Below are 13125 nucleotides of genomic sequence, written 5' to 3'. Positions count from 1 at the left end.
GCTATAGCCCCGCCCCGAGGCCCCGCCCCGAGGCCCCGCCCCCAGGGATATAGCACCGCCCCCTCTCCGTCCCTCCCTTGAGGCCTCTCGGCCCCGCCTCACGCCGCGTAGTTTACGCCCGACTGCGCAGGCGCGAGTCCCGACCGCTCGCCCCAGGAGGCTCTAAAGTCGGACAGCGCAGGCGCGCGGGGCGGTCCGCTCAGAGTGCGCATGCGCTGCGCCCGTACAGTTCCTACGCGGTCTGTGGGCGCCTCCGTGTTTGCGCGCGAAGATGGCTGAGCAGGCACCCAAGTCGGTGCTGTTCGTGTGTCTGGGTGAGACGTGCGGTTCTAGCCCCGGTCCCACTTCCCTGGGGGTTGGGTGGGCCCCGTGCGCTCGGGGCTGCGCGCTGGGCGAGGACGTAGGTCCCGAGGGTGGGCCGGGAGCCCCGCTTCCCCTCCGCGCAGCGCTGCGTCGCGGCCCGGCCCGTCTGCACGGCGGGTCCCCTCGCCTCCCCTCGACTGTCCTGTCTCCGAGCCTGGCCCTTCCCGTGGCGCCCGCCGGAACCGCTGTCAGCGCTCGCCCGGGAGTCCTGACGCTGCGGGGGCGGGGGGCGTGGGGGGCTCCTGCTGCCCCAGACCCAGCACAGCGCGGCCTTAGGTGGTGGTGTCCACGGCCCAGGCCTGTGAGTGGATCTGAGCTGAAGGCAGATGCACTGCACGGGTTTGGAGTTTTTGTTGTAAAAGCCAAACCGGGGAGACCTAATTCTCCAGCCCCCCGCACCCTCCTCTGTACCTGCGCGTGGGAGGTGGTGGGTGACGTTTCTCGCCGCCCCCGTGGATGCTAACGAGCACCTCTGGGTGCAGAGGGAGGAGTCACTGCCCGCTGTGCATCGAGGGCCTGGGGCCAGGAGTCTGCGAGCTGTCTCTGTTTTGTGCTCTGCGGGCCCTCGCACATAAAGGGTCCGGCATGGCTGGGCCCAGCGGCTTTACTTAAAGACACTGGGTTTGAATTCCGTACCATTCTCCCATGTCACAGAGGTTCCTCTACTTTTGAGGGTTTTTAAAACCAGTTTTAAAATGTGTGAATTGTATTTAGCTCCGTGGGCTGCACACACAGGCGGTGGGTTTTGGTCTCCAGGCCTGAGGAGGATGGTGCGCAGCTGTTGTGCTGAGATTAGACCAGCGGGCGGGACCGTCTCACCTGGGCCCTGTGCACGGGACAGTGAGCGCTGTTGCTAAAGTGTACCGATCTCCTTCCTTCAGGGCCTTTACTTGGACCTTTTTCAGACCAAAGTAAAAAGTGTCACATGCTTTTCACTGAGTTGAACTTATTTTGGCAAGATTATTAAGTGTTTTTTCTGTTTTTGTAAGATAGCCAGCACGGCTGCAGGTGATACCGTATTCGTGGTGTCAGAGGACTTTTTCTGAAACTGACTGTGTGCCACACACTGTGCTGGGTGTTGCAGCGGGCCTCCCCGGGTGGGACGTCTGCCCTTGGAGAATTTAATTTTTTCCTGAGTCTCTTACCTTGAAATGAAGGTATTGAATAAGTCCACATTATGCTTCTAATTTGAAATAAACAAACGAGACTTTATAGATTGAAATTTTTTTCCTAGAGGGATCTGAAGGAGACATTTTAAGTCTCACAACTTTTCTAAGGCGGAGCCTGGAGTGCTGTGTTTTCCTGACAAGCTCTCTCTTTAAATGACATGTCAATTTAGTGATGTCGACTTTTGAAATTGAGGGCGAGTTATAAGCAAGCATCTCTTATCTGTTGATCTCCTAGGTAGTAGGATTTTAACTTCTAATCTTTACAGTAGCAAATTTTTTAAAAATATTTTTTTATTGATTTTTTACAGAGAGAAAGGGAGAGGGATAGAGAGAAACATCGATGAGAGAGAAACATCGATCAGCTGCCTCCTGCACACCCCCCACTGCGGATGTGCCCACAACCACGGTACATGCCCTTGACCGGAATCGAACCTGGGACCCTTGAGTCCGCAGGCTGACACTCTATCCACTGAGCCAAACCGGCTAGGGTGTCAATTATTTTCCTTACCTACACTTATACCGATATCTTCTTGCTGTAAAAGTAGCCATCTGGGGGAAAAGTGTGGAAAATATGCTCATTCATCCAGTCGCCCTGACTCAAGTCCCCTTTCAAGATGGTGCCCATTAAGGTCCTCTTCGGCCTTTAAAAATCCACTCTACTCTTCCTTCCTTGTTTTCTGATAACCAATTTTCTTCTTAGGTTGTTTATTCTTTTTAGAATTTTTTTCTGTGTTCCCATCACCAGCGTTGATTTTCCTGTTTTATTGTAGCTAACTCTGTATCTCTGTAAATACATTGCTCGGCACATGGTACAGATAATTTCAGAGAAGATTTTATGTCTTTTATCTTTTTCCCCTGTGAGTGAGGAATTCAGGCCCGGACTGAGAAAAGGGATGGCTTTTGTCCTGGCTCCTGGGAGGAGCGTCTTGTTCTCAGGGAGCTGCCCTGCCCTGCGTGGGGGACCAAGGAGATAACTCAGCCCTGGGGTGCTGGATCCAGCCACGGGCTGATAATCCGGCAGTCATGCCTACTAATGAGAACCCAGCGCACCCTCTGCATCTAGCCTGGTGAGCATCCTGGGCTCACGCTGATGACGGGGCGATGCGTCCCTGAGGCCAGAAAGCTTTCTGCTGGGAGCCCTCCCAGGATCTGCTGTATGCTCCTTTACTTGGGCGGGTCTGCTTTTAACTTTTTATTAAAATAAAAGTGCAGTTATAAGTATAGCATTTCCTGAATGCTGTGAGTCCTTCTAAAGGATTATTTAACCTGTGGGACTCCCAAACTTGTGGGAAGCTGGTCTGAGTGAGGGTGGCCCTGGGGGTCCCCGCCTGGTGCCCTAGAAGCCGTGCCTGTGACTCAGGCCGACTCCCGGGTCCAGCCACTCCAGCAAGGACTTCACACACAGGATGAAGTGAAAGTTTGTGCTGACTACTCATGCCTAAGCACATCGGTGTGTCTTTTACGAAATAGTAGTAACCCTTGTTATGTGCAATATACTTGAAAATGCTGTATTTTTTAACTGTTGTGTTTCATTTTAACATTAGTTGGTTACTACCCACCAAGTTGATTTCATGACCCACTTCGGGGTCATTGATAGCAACCTGGAAAACCGATTTTGGTTATGGTTGTCTTTCTGATGTCTTTGTCATTGGTACTTTGAGTGCTTGAATCGTGGGTGTCAGACCCTTGAACTTGGCCTTGGCCAGCTGGTGCTCACAGGTCCTGCCTCCACGGGCAGGGCAACGGCCTCCAAGCAGATGCTCTCCTGGGAAGGGGTGCCCTGGGCAGGTGTGACGAGGCCCACCAGCCACCCTGTGCTGGCAGTCAGCACCTGTCCTCCCTCAAACCTGACCCTCACTTCTGCCCTCAGGTAACATCTGTCGATCACCCATTGCTGAGGCAGTTTTCAGGAAACTTGTAACCGATCAAAACGTCTCAGATAAGGTAAGTGCCGTTCACTGTTTTAGAGAGGCCGGCCTGAACGCCTTCAGGGCAGGAAATTGCGAAAAAATATTTTTTTTTCTCCTGCAGTGGAGGATAGACAGTGCAGCGACCTCCACGTACGAAGTAGGAAACCCTCCTGATTATCGAGGGCAGAATTGCATGAAGAAGCATGGTGTTCCCATGAATCACGTTGCCCGGCAGGTACCGTACCTGAAGCTGAAGGTGCACGCGTGTGTTTTGTGTTACAGTGGGTCATTGACAGCAGTGCTGTTTCTGCCTGGAACGTGGGCCGGGCACCAGATCCAAGAGCTGTGAGCTGCCTAAGAAATCATGGCATCGACACAGCCCACAAAGCAAGACAGGTAGAAGAGATCTCATTTAACTTTTAATGTCTATCACGCAGAGACCCGTAGCTTCAGAGGCTGTGAGAGGCTGACCCAGACTTACCTCTTTTGGGTGTGTTTATTCACGGTCGATGTAATTGCGACAGTGCACCCATTCCATTTCACTTCTGGTTCCACAGACTTTTGGGGATTTGGAATTGACTTAATGAAATGTCATTAGTGACTGATGTGTCAAGAGGAGAACCCTGGGCGGGAGCCGCAGTCCCCTCCTTCTGACCAGGAGCCCCTGTGACACTCTCGCCTCACAGGGCTGTTGCTGGGGTAAGGTCCTTCCGTCTGTACACGGGCATTTTCACCTGAGAGGCACCTTAGAAGCCTCAGGCCGCGCTGACATTGTTGTGGGCACACAGCCTGCACTCCAGCACTGGATCGTCTGGGTTTAGGTTCCGAGCGCTGCCCAGTAGAACCTGTGGTGGTGAGGGTGGTGCGCTGTGTCTGTGCCCTCCGGGGAGACAGGTGACCGCTGCTCACTTGACGTGATGCCCGTGTGACCCAGGGGTTGGATTTTACATTTAACTAATGTAATCGCCCCTGGGGTTGGTGGACACCTTAGTGGACTGCAGGGTCCTAGGCTCACGTACCACAGGGGAGTGAGGTTTCACAGCAGTCTCTGAGTGGAGATGCGGGGCCCATGGAGTCTTCCACAGCCACAGGGGCAAGGTCCTAGAGAGGTTGGTTCCTTGGTCATTCAGAATGTCTCATATCTTATTCAGCAGGAACTGTGATGATTTTATGGAGATTCAGTGGATTTTTTAAAAAGCTGGCTAAAATCTTGTACCTTCCTTTGGTATCCAACCTAAGGGAATGTCAGGCTCCGCAGGCCTAACAGGACTGCAGGTTAGCTTCTGAGGACAGGAGGCCTTGTCCTGAGAAGGGCTTTGAGATCTTCAGGGTGAGGAGGTGAATGCTTTGAAAATCAGTCGTCAAATATGTTACATTTCAATAAGTATGGAAGGCAATGTGAGAACTATGAATTAGTATTAGTGCTTGAATCAGAACTTTAATCCTTGTTATACTAAATCTTGGAAAGCATTTCAGATTGCTTTGCCACACCGCACTATAGTTTTAATTTGATCATCTCAATTTTTTTTCTCTTCATTGCCCTTTAGGGAAGGGAGTAGTTGGTAAACCCATTTTGCAGATCAAGAAACTGAGTTCTGGAGAAAAAAACAAACGACTTATCTAAAGTTACCCAGCTTCAAATGGTAGAGCTGGAATTTGGTCGGCACTTTGTTTTAATAAAAACATCAGGATGTGAAACATCAAGGTGTGAGCTAGAAAATTCACAAAAACAGAATTGTCTTAGAAACACTTTTAATTCATTAATGATGCCTCAGAAATTAGTTAGACATTATTTTTGGCTTAGAGAGGTTTACTCAGATCTGTGAACTTCCAGTTTCTGGCTGTGTCATTTGACTCAGTGTATTAACAACTTACTATTTAAATTACCTGTATTAAGGACCTGACCCTTTCTTAAAAGGAATTTTCATTGGACAGAGGAGTAAATTTTTCTCATTTGCCCATTCTAATCTGGTCAGGCTTTTGCACGCTTTGCCACACTCTCTTTTGTATTTTTAAAGAATGTAGACGTATTTTGAGGAGTTCTTCAGAATTATGAGCAGTCATACTTTCATATTTCCTATTTTCCACTGAGATCTGATGGTTTTTCATACATTGTTATATACTAAAAGTGGGTACAAAGAAAGTTTTAAATATATAAAGTATTTTGGTTTTTAAAAAATCAAAGCTAGAAATTTTATTTTTTAAGAATACTAGCAATTACCAGTTTGAGAAGTAGTATTCCCACATACTCTGTTTTTGCCTTTTTCTTTTCTTGTTTTTAAAATTTTTTTCCTCAAATTTTTAAAACTTCAGTGCTAGCTTAAAAACTAGTGCTAGTAAATATGTCTTACAAATCAGTGTCACATCAGATCTTTAATTTTAGAATCTCCCTAATGTTCATAGGTTTTCTCTTGAGTCATTGTCATGATCTGTGTGAGAACTGTTGTTTTCTGTTTCTAGAAGGTTCGTTTCCACAGTGCCTTCAGCTTGGCTTTGATGACGAGGGCACATGCAGGCTGCTTTTTCTTTGTAATGGCTGCAGGCAGTGCCCCTGAGCAAGCGAAGGCTCGCATCCGGGTAGTCTGTGGAGATGTTTACTCTACTGGACATTCTTTCCTCTTTTCAGTAAACTTCTCTGACAAGAGCACCCAGAGTCAGTACGTTTCTACAGGATGACCAGCCTCGCTGCTCCCCCTCCTCCAGAAGTCACCGCAGAAAGTGGGTCCTGTCTCTCTGACTCCCCACTGCGTTCCCATGGCAGGCCTCGTGGTCACGCTGGGCCCTGTCCTCTGACCGCTGTGTGCAGTTCACGTCCGGCTCTTGCTGGACATGGTGGTTTCCGGTGTGAAGCTCTGCGCTGTGGGTGTTTTTGTGCATGTGTTCCAGGGAACACCTGTGTGTGCGGTTCTCTTGGACACACACCCAGAATCACAGTGTGTCCAGGTTGGATACACACCCAGACGTGGGATTTTTTTATGGGATTGTTTGTTTTTTTGATGTTGAGCTGTATGAGTTTGCTCTATATTTTGGATATTAACCTCTCATTGGATATATCATTTACAAATACCTTCTCATTCAGTAGTTGCTTTTTTGTTTTGTTGATGGTTTCCTTTGTGGTTCAAAAGCTTTTTAATTTGATGTAGTCCTATGTGTCTGCTTTGCCTTTTGTTGTCTTTTCCCTGGGAGACATAGCCAAAAAATACTGCTAAGACCCATGTCAGAGAGTTCACTGCCTCTTTTTTTCTAGGATTTTGTGGTTTTAACTATCTTATGTTTAAAACATTTAGTCCAGTCCATTTTGAGTTTATTCTTGTACCTGTTGTAAGACGGTGGTCTGTTTTCATTGTTTTGCATGTTTCTGTCTCGTTTCCCAGCACCATTTATTGACGAGTCGGTCTTCACCCCATTGTATGTTCTTGTCCTCGTTGTCAGTTGTTAACTAACCCTACAGGCACGGGTCTATTTCCGGGCTCTCAATTCCGCCCCATTCACCCACATGTCGGCACCACGCTGTTTTCATTACTATGGACTTGTAGATAGTTTGCAATCAGGTGGTGTGATGCCTCCAACTTGGTTCTTTCCCAAGATTGCTGTGGCTGTTCGGGGTCTTTTGTGTTCCATATTAATTCTAGGGTTATTTGTTCTAGTTCTGTTTAAAATGCCATTGGTATTTTGATAGGGGTTGAATCTTTAGATTGCTTTGGGTAATATAGACATGTTAACAATGTTAATTCTTCCAATCCATGAACATGTTGTATCATTCTGTCTTCTTCAGCAATGTCTTTTCATTTTCCAAGTACAGGTCTTTTACCTCCATGGTTAAATTCATTCCTAGATACATCCTATCCAATAAAGAGGGAATATGCTAATTGACCCTCACATCATCGCAAAAATGGCGGCGCCCACAGCCAGTAAGGCGGGAATATGCTAATTGACTGCCCTGCCCTCAAAGATGGCGGCGCCCACAGCCATTAAGGAGGGAATGTGCTAATTGACTGCTCACCCTCAGAGATGGCGGCGCCCAGTCCCCTTAGCCCCACCGGGGCAGCAGGTGTGTGGCAAGGCCAGGCCCACCCGCACGCCTACCTCTGGACTCCCCCAGTCCCTTCAGCCCCCCAGCCGCCCATGGCTGCCCGAGGCTCAGGTAACCAGGGCCGCCCAAGGCTTGCGCTGCCGGCAGTGGCAGCAGCAGGGGTGTGATGAGGTGTCGCCTTCCCCTGATTGCCGCCCGCCCTGAGGGCTCCCGGACTGTGAGAGGGGGCAGGCTGGGCTGAGGGCTCCCCTCCAGTGCATGAATTTTCATGCACCGGGCCTCTAGTGTGTGTGTGTGTGTGTGTGTGTGTGTGTAAAATGAAGTTGTAAATGGGATTTTCTTAATTTGTCTTTTGAGTAGTTTGATATTGATGTGTAAAAATGCAACTAATTTCTAAATACTAATTTTTTGTGCTGCTACTTTACTGAACTCATCTATCAGTTAGTCTTTAGGGCTCCCTATGTACAGTATCATGTCATCTGCCAATAATGAGAATTTGACTTCCTCCTTTCCAATTTGGATGCCTTTTATTTCTACATCTTGTCTGATCGCTATGGCTAGGACTTCCAGCACTATGTTGTATGAGTTGTGAAAGTGGACATCCTTGTTCTGTTCCTGATCCTAAGGGAAACGCTTTTACTTTTTCCCTGTTGAATTGATTGTGGCTGTGGGTTTGTCATCTATGGCCTTTATTATGTTGAGGTATGTTCCCTCTATTCCCACTTTGCTGAGTGTTTTTATCATAAGTGGGTGCTAGATTTTGTCAATGGTTTTTCTGCATCTGTTGATATGACTATGATTACCTTTTGTTTATGATGTATCACATTTATTCATTTGCGAATATTGCATCAACCTTGCATCCCTGGAGTAAATCCCACTTGATCATGGTGCATGATCTTTTTAATGTATTGCTGAATTCGGTTTGCAAATACTTTGTTGAGGATTTTTTTGTCTGTGTTCATTGGGGGTATTGGCTTGTATTTTTATTTTTTTGTAATGTTTCCGCCTGGTTTTGGAATCAGGGTAAGGCTGACCTTGTAAAATGAGTTTCTAGAGCCTTCTCTGCACTTGAAATTTTTGGAATAGTTTGAGAAGAATAGGTGATTTGAAGCCATTTGGTCTCAGACTTTTGTTTGTTGGGAGCTTTTGATTACTACTTTGATTTTGTTACTAGTAATCTGTTTAGATTTTCTGTTTTTTCCTGACTGAGTCTTAGAAAATTGTATGTTTCTAGGAATTTATCCATTTCTTCCATATTGTCCAATTTGTTGACATATAGTTGTTTGTAATATTTTCTTATAATTTTTTTGTATTTCTTTGGTGTAAGTTGTTACTTCTCCCCTTTCATTTCTGATTATATTTATTTGGCTCCTCTCTCTTTGAATCTTGCATGAGTCTGAATACAGGTTTGCCAATCTTGATTATCTTTTCAAAGAACCAACTTTTGGTTTTATTTCTATTATTTTTTAGTCTCTACTTTTATTTCTAATTTGATCTTTATTATTTTCTTCCTTCTATTCACTTTGGGCTTTGTTTGCTTTTTCTAGTTCCTTTAGGTGTGAGGTTAGGTTGTTTATTTGATATTTTTCTTATTTCCTGAGGTAGGCCAGTAATGCCATGAATTTCCATCTTACAGCTGCTTTCACTGTGTCCCATAGATTTTGAATCATTGTGTTTTCATTTTCATTTGTGTGTGTATGACGTTTTGATATGTTAACTGAATTCTGCATTGTCACTAAGAAATTAAAGATGAAGTATAAACTCTGTGTCTACATGCTATACTATTTTATATTTATTCAGGAACTTTATAATATAACTAGAGGCCTGGTGCATGGGTAGGGTCCGTAGGCCTGGCTGGTGATCAGGGCCCATCGTTCCGCGCCACCCCCTGGTGGTCAGCGCACATCATAGTGGGTGGTCAGACTCCCAAGGGGACAGGTTGCATATTAGCCTTTTATTACATAGGATATGTTTTTGCAATACAATTTTAGGAAATAGGTTAACTCTATTTTCACTTTAAAGTACCCTAGATTTAATTTTTGAGTAATAGGTTCTAATATAGCCATTTCTTTTACTGCTCTGTATCCTCTAGACTTGATTGGTATAAATATAAATACTATGCTTTTGATTTCTTATGTAATTTCAGGTTACTAAAGAAGATTTTGTCACATTCGATTATATGCTGTGTATGGATGAGAGCAATCTGAGGTAATCGCCTTTCTGAAGGATATTTCTGTTCAACCCTCATTCCAGTGACAGGCCAAGTAGTTTGCTGTCCGAGTGACTTTTATATTATCGTAAATTTTTTATTAGATAGTGATGGCCACAGTTTACAGAATTAATTTATTTAGCATCGTAAGAAATTCAGAGATTAATTTAGAACTGTCTTATGGGTATATTTACAGAGAGACACCGCTCAGATGAGGGACAGTTGAGTTAGCACCTGTAACTCGGAGAGCAGCTGGCATGTTGGCAGGTTCTCCCAGCGGTGTGGTGTCATGCTTGCGGGGAGTGGCTTTGCTGTGGCTGCAGTGACTCCTGGAGAATGTGGTGTTTTATTGTGTTTCTCATCTGACTTCCCCTCCCCACCTCTACCCCTCGCACAAAAAAACTGAGACTGACAGAAAACATCTTACTCTATTTAAATTGTTGATTGCCTTAATTGATTTAAAAAAACAGCAACCTGGTGCTGAATGGTATTTGATGAAAATGTCTGACCTTGATGTAATGTGTTGTCAGCTATGGGTGCCAAAGCCCGCAACTGGTAGGTGTGTATGGTTGCCCCATCTTACCAGGGACTCCATGCATAGGGCACTGAAGGTACTTGCCCAGGTTCACAGATTCGGTGGGTGGGTCCTCAGCTCTGGGAAAGCAGAGTCCTGTCTGTGCCTCACATGAGCCCAGGTCCCTTTAGGGAAATGGTCTGTTAAGACACTAACGTGCCCCATGGCAGCACTGTGCTCAGGCGAGGTGTATTGCCACGTAGCTCAGCAAAGTCAGCTTTTCCTCCTGTAGCAGCATGAGGGCTGAGGAGAGGGTGTCAGTTGTCTGTCCCAGCTGAGGTGCAGCTGAGGCCCCGGAGTGAGGAGTGAGGCCGAGGCCCCGGAGTGAGCAGGGAGGCTGATGGGGACCTAGCACCTCGGAGGCTGACAGCCCGCGGGGCTTAGTTCCCATGGCCTTTCGAGATCCACGGATGTCTCTGTTTAATCCCCGAGCCGGGTCTCTGATGGATTGTGTTTCACGGGGGAATCCAGGGCTGTGCTCTGACTTGTGAGTGCGTGTTTGGTGTAAAAGGTCAGGAGATGGTGCTGCTGTGCAGCTGGCAAACGGCTGTCTGAGATCGGCGGGTCTTGTGTCTGACATCCTGTTCAGATCAGGCCACCACTGCTGGGTGTTTCATAAAACCCTGGCACATGCCCCTGTTTAACCTGAGACCACTGGTCAGGAAACTAAGTTACCGCTTCAATTTTACAGAGACTTGACTAGAAAAAGTCATCAAGTCAATAACAGCAAAGCTAAAATTGAACTACTTGGGAGCTACGATCCTCAGAAGCAGCTCATTATTGAAGACCCCTATTACGTGAGTACGGGCCCATGCCCACACGGGGCCAGTGTGAGGACCACCCACTTTGTGTCCAGCCGCATGGAATGGCGTGCTGAGGTTCTCGGGGCATTTTTGTTTCACAGGTTTATTTATTTTTTCTTTCCTCCTAGGGGAATGAGTCCGACTTTGAAACCGTGTACCAGCAGTGTCTGAGGTGCTGCAGGGCCTTCCTGGAGAAGGCCCACTAGTGTGCCCGTCCCTGAGCCCGCTGGTGCCCGGCCCCGCGTCCCAGCCGAGGGTCACGTCCGTAGCTCAAGGCCAGTGCTGGTATTTGCATCCACCTGCTGTTTCTTACCTTAAAAATAATTGTAGATGGAAATCAGTGGTTGTGTTTGGCAAAAGAATAAATATCTTTGACTCAGACAGTTTATGGGACACATGAAGTGTTCTTACACCAGTGGGGCCCCCCACTTGGCTCCAGTTACAGACGAAATCGTAGAACAACCTATCCCTCTGTCAGCATGTGAGCCTCGTAAGTCACCTGCCCTCCTCCTTCCCCGAGTCTGGACGACATGAGAAGGAGCGCCCTGTCCCCGGCACACCCTTCCATGGGCGGTAGGGGCCCTCCCTCGGGGCTCATAGCTGCATGAGTGTGTTCATTCACACCGTGTGCTTGTAGGAAAGAGGAAGGTTTATGGAATAACAGTCCTTCCTAGTTTCTGTCTAGCTTGTAGCATAAGGGAGTCAGCTTATTTGTCCCAGTTGAGCCATAATTATATCCAGAAAGAGGGACACTTGTTAGCTGCTTTATCTGTGGTTAGTAAGAGTTGGAAAATTTTAAGTTGGAATGCTTAAATATTGATGTGGTGATACGTATTCTTCAGTGTTTAATTTATAGGTAACTTCTATGTCCTTTCAGATAACTAATCTAAAACTCATATGGCTACATGTTAGAGAAGACTTCAAAATAAACTGGGGAAATTATAAAAATACGACTAAGATGCAAGTCTGCTGTTTGCCTGCTTTTTTATTGACAAGTGAAGAAGAATTGGAAAGGGTGCTTTGATTTTTCCTTTCAAATGGTCTGTGATGCTACATGTGCAGGTATCTCCAGCGTTAGGAAGGACGATGAGGAAAATGACAGTTGCGTCTGTGTATGGAAGAAGTTCGAGGCCCCTGCCACCCGAGTGTCCTCGCCTGACCCTTATGAGTGGATGTCACGGTTCCATGGGTGGCCGTTCACGTCGTCTTCACCCCACTCCTAGCTCTGTCTCCGTCACAGGGCAGTCCCCAGCCAGAGTCTGGGGGTCACTTCCTGGAGGAGGAAGAGTCACAGGAAGGCTGCCTGCTTCTCCTGGATTTGGGGACCTCCTGTCGGCAGTGCCATGAGGGTCCCAGGCTGGGTGCTTCGTCCTGACCCCCCTTGTGCCTGGAGGGTGAGCAGGTGGCTGTCCCACCCGTGCACCAGGGACATGGAGGTGGAGACGGGAGGCCAGGGCAGGAGACAGGATTCCTCAAGAGTCTCACCATGAAAGCTCTTCCCAGGCCACACAGGCCCTTGAGAGGGTAGGCTGAGAGTTTGATAAGATCTACTAAAAAGTAAAGACGGGAGAAGTTCTGTAATTAACCAGTCAGTGAGAATATAGATTAAAAGAGCACTTCAAAAATTTACCCGCCCTGTCTTCCAGGAATCGCTTAGGAAGCAGAGCTTTCCCTCCCCGTTCCTTTCTGTTCAGAACGAATGCCTGTCATTCTTCATGTTTAATGTCGGTCTCAAACCGCACGGTTGTCCCTAGACCAGGGTTCGTGAAGAGAAACTCCGCTGAGTTCACTTGTCTTTTTAAATTGGATCCAGTCAGATTCGTGCCTGTAAAAACCTGGAGCTGCTTGGAAGTCAAGGTTCCTGTAGGGCAGTGCTCCATGCTTCGTCACACGGGAAGTACAGGTGCAGGCGTGGAAACGTTCACTGCTACCTGTGATAACTGTTGTTTACAAAAACGCACAGCCTTCCCGTGTTGCTTCTTTATGCCTTTCATGTCTCTGGCATGCTGCCAGTATTGTCTTCATCGATTTGTACACCGTGCATTCCCAGCGATGGACGTGTTA

At 47.1% G+C, this 13125-nt stretch overlaps 1 protein-coding gene across 3 annotated transcripts; it reads left to right on the top strand.

The window, feature by feature from the left end:
- The first annotated feature begins 165 nt into the window (after nucleotides 1-165).
- On the top strand, nucleotides 166-11442 carry ACP1 (acid phosphatase 1). Of its 3 annotated transcripts, none has more exons than XM_059660644.1 (6): nucleotides 167-314; nucleotides 3403-3476; nucleotides 3725-3838; nucleotides 9622-9683; nucleotides 10950-11055; nucleotides 11190-11442. In XM_059660644.1, the coding sequence occupies exons 1-6, from the start codon at nucleotides 272-274 to the stop codon at nucleotides 11265-11267; spliced, it is 477 nt and encodes a 158-aa protein (XP_059516627.1). In that variant the 5' UTR covers nucleotides 167-271; the 3' UTR covers nucleotides 11268-11442. The 3 variants fall into 3 exon arrangements, 2 of the variants coding, with proteins under 2 accessions (XP_059516627.1, XP_059516626.1); XM_059660643.1 differs by lacking the exon at nucleotides 3725-3838 and adding an exon at nucleotides 3564-3677; XR_009448050.1 differs by lacking the exon at nucleotides 11190-11442 and having other exon boundaries at nucleotides 166-314; nucleotides 3564-3838; nucleotides 10950-11025.
- Nucleotides 11443-13125: the final 1683 nt, after the last annotated feature.

The sequence above is a fragment of the Myotis daubentonii genome, chromosome 12 (assembly GCF_963259705.1).
Source record: "Myotis daubentonii chromosome 12, mMyoDau2.1, whole genome shotgun sequence".
NCBI classification, from domain to species: domain Eukaryota; kingdom Metazoa; phylum Chordata; class Mammalia; order Chiroptera; family Vespertilionidae; genus Myotis; species Myotis daubentonii.
This window is presented reverse-complemented; position numbering and strand designations above follow the sequence as displayed.